This window comes from Mercenaria mercenaria, chromosome 14 (genome assembly GCF_021730395.1).
Source record: "Mercenaria mercenaria strain notata chromosome 14, MADL_Memer_1, whole genome shotgun sequence".
NCBI classification, from domain to species: Eukaryota; Metazoa; Mollusca; class Bivalvia; order Venerida; family Veneridae; genus Mercenaria; species Mercenaria mercenaria.
Window position 1 is genome coordinate 43809684 of NC_069374.1, and position 8739 is coordinate 43818422.

Sequence of the window (8739 nt, forward strand, 5' to 3'; positions counted from 1 at the left end):
CATACTGTGTAAATCAGCTGTGGAGAGAGGTCAGGTGATAAAATTGTCGGTGATAGTTTGCAACACGACATCGTTGAGACTTGACTTACGTTGGAACGTACCTCTTCCGGACTGTGCACAGTCATTCAGCATAAACCCCATAATATATGCACAGCTAAGATTGGTACGGATCATTCTTATGAAATTGCATTCATCTCCCCCAAATTATAAAGCAGATTAGTTTGGACAAATTTTATTCAAAAATAACTTTTAAGTGGACTTTACTCCACAAAAAACGAGGATATGCAGAACAAGGCTTCATACATATCAGTTCTGTGAAGTTCCGTTTAAATTCGAGCAGAGAATTTTGAGAAGCACGATCAAACAAGGTAATCTGCGACTAGAAATAAAGCTGCCGTGTTGACTACCCTCAGTGATTTGACCGTTATTTCTCCTGTTTGAAATTCTTTACATACACAGTCACCAAATAACGAACAACATTCGATTTAAATGCATTTTTAAAATATCCAGAATTTTTCAGTGATATTAAAAATAACATTTTTTTTTTTAAATATATATATCCTCGGCAAATTGCTAATATTTTATAGAAGCATTTAATTCGAAAGCTGTTGGTAATTTGCCATAACTTGGTGACTATAAATGTAAAGAATTTCAAATAGGAGAAATCACGGCGAGTAGTCAACACAGCAGCTTTATTTCCAACGGACATATAATAAAAGCATACACAAAATGTTTCCAATGAAATTGGAAAGTATAATTATAATTATATGAAGATTTTTTTTAGATACACATTTTAAAAAAAAAAAAAAAAAAACTTATTCTAATTATATTCTGCAAGCTCTTGATAAAAAAACTTTTCTCTCTAATATTTGATCAGGACATAACTATACGATCATTCATTTAAATTGTCCTACATATCATTTCCTCATATGAACAAATTAAATGAAACTGAAATTGGTTTATCTTCTATGCTTGTAAAGGAGCTTCGTATAGATTTAATACAGCGAACAACATATGCCTTGAGAAACAGCACAAGGTTTTAGGTACACATTCACAGTTGTTTCTAATAGCTTGTACAACTAGTTAGCAATATCGCCACCGACCTTTAGGTGCGTATAATCATTGAATATGATTGGCTTTTCTATCAATAAACAATGTATTCTTATTGGTTAACGACACTTTTCACAAATCGCATGGAGATATAAAAGGAAACTCACGAATTTTTAATTCCAATCGGGTACTTGTCTATAAGATTTCGGAAATAATTGTATCAGAAATTATTTAAAAAATATTATTAAAACATTAGAAATGCTGTTTTAGACAATTAGGATTTTTTTTATATCTAAGCTACATTATGGCAAATTTGCTTCTGTACATAATAAATATTGCGGTGCTATTTTCTGAAGCGGATGGACAGTTGAATACAGAGAGAATACATACACTGAAACGGGTATATATTTTTTGACTCGTTCATATTAATACATTTTTCTTATCATGGGTAGGGGCCTACTGTAAATTAGGTTAACCTCGTATTTGATTTGTTTTTAATAAAGTGTGACAATTTGTCGACAACTTGGTAACAACGCTTTTGCCAACATTTTATGCTAAATAGCAAACTACGTACGAGTTGCTGCTTGCTACTTACTAGTTGTAGCCTATGCCAGTTGCTACTTGCTAATTGTCATGAAATAGTAAAATATATGCTCGTTTACTGTCTTAACCTGACTCTCCCCCGCAATTATAATTAGTATTGTATATAATCAAAAGGATACAAAACATGTCTGACACATGCCTGTCGGAAGCTACAAAATTCAGATTCTGATCAATCAAGTTAGAAAGTGGCAACTAGCAACCGGCAAGTAGCATCTAACAATTAACATGTAGCAACTGGCAAGTAGCAAGTGGCAACTAGCAACTGGCAAATAACAGCTTCCCCGCATTCACAGGACCTTTGTATTGCGATTCCTCAATAGAAACAGAACTTGTCCGAGGACGCAAAAAGAGTACCACATTTGTTACACGGTCGCATCATCCCAACAGTGATTTAAAATAACCACGCGTCGTGACAAATGCAAACAGAGGGTGTACATATAAACTTTACCCCCGATTGGCAAGTAGTAACTGGCATGTCCCTACACGAATTCCATACGTACACAATTGTTCAGTCTTCTTAATTGATCTACGTCAAATAGTTTGATTTTATCTTAATGATGCATCTTGCGTTTACGGGTAGGCCAATAAACTCGCATACGATATAATAAGGGAGTGACATTACATCCCCTTGTCTTATTTTGCCATTGACACTGTCGTCCGTCTGTTGTTAAGAATATCAAGTAAGTGCTAAGTGATGATAATTTCTTGTAATAATGAATATCGTTATTTCGTCATAATAAAAATCCATTTTTTGCTTTAAAGTCAAAATAAATAGCCATAACTTTTACCACTTTTGCTTTTGTCAAATGTAATAGATTATGATTTAAAATTGATTTGGATATCTTGATAATTCATTACATAGATTCTATTATACGACAAAGAATCATTTCATACGAATTTGTCAAATTTTGTAATCATGAAAATTTAATTCACTGAAATTTTTGTTAATGCCCCATTTTAGGCAAAGTGTTCTATGAAATACTATATTCTGAAACCTGTAGATAAGTGTCAGTCAGTGTCCAATTTTGCGGACGACGTTAGTTCTTTTTATGACCAAGCTGCAGATACCGCCAGCGAGCTAACAGATTTACCGTCTTGTGGAATTTACTGACTAAGAAACACTGGTTGGCGCTTGTTATTCAACCGTTATAGATTCTGTTGCTAAACAAGACTGAGGACAGCCTTATATATCTTCATACATAATAAATATATAACTAACTTAAAATTGTCAATAAATATATCAAGCAAATGTTCTTTATATGTTATGTTTATGTGTTATAGTCTTCAAGTCCTTTAAGCGAGTCAAGACTTGTGGGCATGCTAAGTCCTGAAGGCGTGCCAAGACGTGTAATAGTGCCAAGACGTGTAGATGTGCCAAGACCTGCAGGCGTGCCAAAACCGCAAATCGGCGGAGGTTTCCCTGACATCAGATCAATAACAAGTCGTTTAGGCCTATCTTTGTCAACGCCTTACACTGCAAGAACGTTTGTATTTCTGACGGCCAATCAATTGAAGAAGTTGCCAACTCGTGATCAGAATGGCACTAGAATAACAACGTCCGAATTCGACATGAAAATTTACAAACTGGGTGATGAAACTGCATTTATGCTAGGATTAATACTACCTAAAGGCCAAACTGAATATATGCCATCTGTTACAAAAAGAATCGTGAATGACAAAAAGATGCTTTCTGATCACAAAACAAAACGTGTATTTCCAGTAGGTGATATTTCCGTATATGCATTACACTTAAGCAATATCATTATATATTTATGTGTTCAAATAAATATAAAATTTGCAATATATTGTATACTTCAATTAACAATAACCTTCCTCTGAACGTGAAAGGGGTCATATCTTCATACAAAGTCTAAAGTATATATTTTACTTAAATGAATTCATAAAATGCTAAGGTGCATTATATTATTTCATCTTCTTTAAAGACTTGGCTAGGCTTTCGAACTTTGTTGTAAACATTTATATTTGCAAATGGAAAGGAACTTTATAGACCTTTTGTATACTTATAATTCGTTTCGTGTTCTTTTCTGTAATACAGATCGTTATATTATAAAACGTGTCTCTTACGTATTGTAGTTCGAAGTTGCGGTACTAGTTAGTAAACCAACGGGTCCAATTAGAAACACTGTCGTACCGCTATCAGCCGACATGACCGTCCTTGATGCCTTCGTATCAGCCACAAGAATGTACATGGACAAGACCACAACAGAAGTCGAAAACATACCTTTCAACATAATGCTTGATTGGAATACGAAATTGCAGTGCTACGTCACTATCAAAGCTAGCGGCATCAGAAACAGACGCAGAAAAGCTTGGCACTTCATAGTTAAAGACTTCACACATGGGGTTCGTGCAAAAACGTTGATTCTTTCTATAAGTATGCTTTTGAATGTGGAATAGCATGAACTAAAAATGCTTCTGTTATAGGCATTCCTAATTCTCGATATTTCAAGTTAAAGACATAATTTTACTAAAATTTTACAACATAATTCTATTTCTGACACATGTATGTTTTGTTATTAATGAGAAAAACAAATATCAAATTTGATGTACTCATTTCTTACCTTGAAGACACGAATGCACAGTTTCTGTAATTTAGGCTATCTATGCCAGGTCAAGAAAGGCCTGAACATTACTATAAAATATAATATTTTTACTTATTTAATGTGTTTCATTTATATCAATTAAGAAATCAAGCAAGTTAGGAAATTTGAGTTTCAAGGTCAGCTTATTTATTGGAGTAAATCATGTGTTCATTGTGCTATTTGTGTAATTTTTCTATTTGTCAAACTAAACTTTTTCAAAAAATGTTGTTCTTTTTAACAATTTCAGATTGTATATAGAGATCGCTGTCTTCCTGGAGACAATGTTGTACTTAGGCCTGGAAGTATTGTTCAGCTTGCATTTGAACAAAAGAGACGCCGACCGAAATAGAAAAAATTACATACTGTTTATCAGTTGCTAGTCAGTTAATTTGTGAAGTGATCTAAATGCCATTGCTCCATGTTATTCAGTTAATTTGTGAAGTGATCCATATGCCATTGCTCCATGTTATTCAGTTAATTTGTGAAGTGATCCATATGACATTGCTCCATGTTATTCAGTTAATTTGTGAAGTGATCCATATGACATTGCTCCATGTTATTAAGTTAGTTTGTGAAGTGATCCATATGACATTGCTCCATGTTATTCAGTTAATTTGTGAAGTGATCTAAATGCCATAGCTCCATTTTATTCAGTTAATTTGTGAAGTGATCCATATGCCATTGCTCCATGTTATTCAGTTAATTTGTGAAGTGGTCCAAATGCCATTGCTCCATGCTATTCAGTTAATTTGTGAAGTGGTCCAAATGCAATTGCTCCATGCTATTCAGTTAATTTGTGAAGTGGTCCAAATGCCATTGCTCCATGTTAATCTTGATCCAAATGCCATTGCTCCATGTTATTCAGTTAATTTGTGAAGTGATCCAAATGCAATTGCTCCATGCTATTCAGTTAATTTGTGAAGTGGTCCAAATGCCATTGCTCCATGTTATTAAGTTAATTTGTGAAGTGATCCAAATGCCATTGCTCCATGTTATTAAGTTAATTTGTGAAGTGATCCAAATGCAACTGCTCCATGCTATTCAGTTAATTTGTGAAGTGGTCCAAATGCAATTGCTCCATGCTATTCAGTTAATTTGTGAAGTGGTCCAAATGCCTTTGCTCCATGTTAATCTTGATCCAAATGCCATTGCTCCATGCTATTCAGTTAATTTGTGAAGTGATCCATATGACATTGCTCCATGTTATTCAGTTAATTTGTGAAGTGGTCCAAATGCCATTGCCCCATGTTATTAAGTTAATTTGTGAAGTGATCCATATGACATTGCTCCATGTTATTCAGTTAATTTGTGAAGTGATCCATATGACATTGCTCCATGTTATTAAGTTAATTTGTGAAGTGATCCATATGACATTGCTCCATGTTATTAAGTTAATTTGTGAAGTGATCCATATGACATTGCTCCATGTTATTAAGTTAATTTGTGAAGTGATCCATATGACATTGCTCCATGTTATTCAGTTAATTTGTGAAGTGATCCATATGACATTGCTCCATGTTATTCAGTTAATTTGTGAAGTGATCCAAATGCCATAGCTCCATGTTATTCAGTTAATTTGTGAAGTGATCCAAATGCCATAGCTCCATGTTATTCAGTTAATTTGTGAAGTGATCCAAAGGCCATTGCTCCATTTTATTCAGTTAATTTGTGAAGTGATCCAAATGCCATTGCTCCATTTTATTCAGTTAATTTGTGAAGTGGTCCATATGCCATTGCTCCATGTTATTCAGTTAATTTGTGAAGTGGTCCAAATGCCATTGCTCCATGTTATTCAGTTAATTTGTGAAGTGGTCCAAATGCAATTGCTCCATGTTATTCAGTTAATTTGTGAAGTGGTCCAAATGTTTTTGCTCCATGTTAGTCATGATCCAAATGCCATTGCTCCATGTTATTCAGTTAATTTGTGAAGTGATTCAAAATGCAATTGCTCAATATTTATGTAGTGTTTACATCTCAGATATTTTAATTGGCAATGAATGGCATTAAATAAATAGCACTATTGCTCGTTGCACATACTTGAAATGTTTCCGTTTTTGTTGAAAATCTTATTACAAGTAAAAGCATAGCGAAAGTTCCTTCCAGGGCACATCTATTTAAATATATAATGATCATCTTGTAAAATATTGGTAGCCATGTCTGTTTTAAAAATTAGTCATCAGTGTGTGGAACCCCAGGATCGGGCACAAGAACAAGATCATTCTACCTTTTTGTTCCAAAAACGCAGCCTCCCCAAAACGAAACCCGCAGCACACACACGCACACACACACACACACAAAGCAAACACACGAGGACAAAGCGAACAAATAAAGGAATACAGTAGGGCACCGCCTTGGAACGGTCAGTGGCAAAAACACCACTTGGGAGCTTAAACCAATTTATGGTGCGCATCCAACCTCACTCTTACCCCCACCATGTTCCATAGATACGGGACAGTGTAAATAAAAGTAATCCCCGCAAGGTGTATCTCTAACACACGTAATGGAAACAAAAAGGCGTGGCATGTAAAACACAAAAATGCTCCTGTATAAATACATAAAAAACTAACCTTAAGAACCAAAAAACGTATGTGCTCAATGCTTTTGCAGAAGACAGAGCAAGAAGAGAAACAGCCTTAAGGGTCAGAAGACAGAATCAAAACAGTTCAGTCCTGGAGTGATTTAAAAATAAAAAAAACACTAAAGTTTTTGAAAAAAAAACTATGTTGTTTTCTACTGCCTAAAAATATCAAGTCCGCTATTTCCAAAGTATATACGCTAACATAAGTTGTTAAATCCGACAACAAAATAAAACCGTTACCACTTTCAATTGAGTAAATACGGCAATTTAGAAACACTGGCTATACACATTGACCCGGTTAGTCCATGTCCACATGTATTGTACCATTCGATGCGTGAATTTGTTGCTCACAATTAGAGGGTTGCAATGGGATTTGTTTTCACATATTGACCATGCATTCGAAGGTATCGACGTATGTTAACCTTTGTGACAAAAAAGATGTTTGGCATGTTTCAACAAAGCCACTTTTCCATCTTCGGGTTTTGTAAAATGTAATCCGTGGAGCGCATTCAGCCTAAAAGTCGCCTCAAGTAGTGAAGAATAATTTTAACGTCAGAGGTTACTTCCAAGGTCACGGAGTTTGATTGGCCAGCTTGTAATGACAACAGCTTTCGAGGTCAGTTGCTCAGTCAGGTGTGACTTACCAATGCTAAGTGTTCCTTCTCAAGAGGAGGAACAATAAATAAGTAATCATTGAGATACATTTTACGTAAAAACGTCATGGAATGAAAGCAAACAGCCAATACATGCTGCACACAAATGCAAGGACAAACGTTCAACGCGTAAAGCCACATTTAAAACAACGCAGCTGCCTATACATCATTACACATGGAAATAGGGTTATGTGTAGATGTATATACGTAAACAGTGGATGTTCACTTGAACACAAACGAAAGCAAAAGTAATAATATAGAGGTAAAACAGACACAAACATACATGAATAAAAAGGAACACAGCAGGGCACCGACTTGGAACGGTAAGCGCATAATAACACTACAGGGGAGTTTAAACTGACGTCACTACAGGGGAGTTTAAACTGACGTCAAACCACATGTTGCTTTAAAACAAAACTAAGTTCTAAATAAATAGATTACTCCCCGCCAGCAACTGTAACCTAAAATTACTTTGTTGACATGCTGAGGTCACTTCTATCATGTTGCTTTATTACAAGACTAAATAAATAAATTACTCCCCGCCAGTAACTCAAACCTAAAATTACAATCTTGACATGCTGATGTCATTTCTATCATGTTGCTTTAATACAAGACTAAATAAATAGATTACTCCCCGCCAGTAACTGTAACCTAAAATTAGTTTGCTGATGTCACTTCTATCATATTGCTTTGTTACAAGACTAAATAAATAAATTACTCCCCGCCATTAACTGTAACCTAAAATTACTTTGTTGACTTGCCGATGTCACTTCTATCATATTTCCTCGTTACAAGACTAAATAAGTTAATAACTCCTCGCCAGTAACTTTAACCTAAAACTAGGTTGATGATTTGCCGATGTCACTTTTATCATGATGCTTTATTACAAGACTAAATAAATAGATTTCTCCCCGCCAGTAACTGTAACCTAAAACTACTATGTTGACATGCTGATGTCACTGCAATTATGTTGCTTTGTTACAATAATTACCCCCGGCCAGTAACTGTAACCTAAAACTAGTTTTTTTTTACTTGCCGATGTCACTTCTATTACATTGCTTCGTTACAAGACTAAAAAATAAATTACTCCCGGGCCAGTAACTGTAACCTAAAATTCATGTCACTTTTGACATTCCCTCAAGATAAATAAGTATACTACCCATTAATTTACCTAAATGGTTGATTTACGAAGAATATATTCCTCGAGCCAATAACTGTTACCTAAAATTAAATGTTGACTTGCCGATGTCAC

At 34.9% G+C, this 8739-nt stretch overlaps 1 protein-coding gene across 1 annotated transcript; it reads left to right on the forward strand.

Moving 5' to 3' along the window:
* Positions 1-826: 826 nt before the first annotated feature.
* LOC123528195 (uncharacterized) lies at positions 827-6267 on the forward strand. Its single transcript, XM_045307926.2, has 4 exons — positions 827-1450; positions 2935-3372; positions 3748-4017; positions 4504-6267. The coding sequence occupies exons 1-4, from the start codon at positions 1355-1357 to the stop codon at positions 4603-4605; spliced, it is 906 nt and encodes a 301-aa protein (XP_045163861.2). The 5' UTR covers positions 827-1354; the 3' UTR covers positions 4606-6267.
* Positions 6268-8739: the final 2472 nt, after the last annotated feature.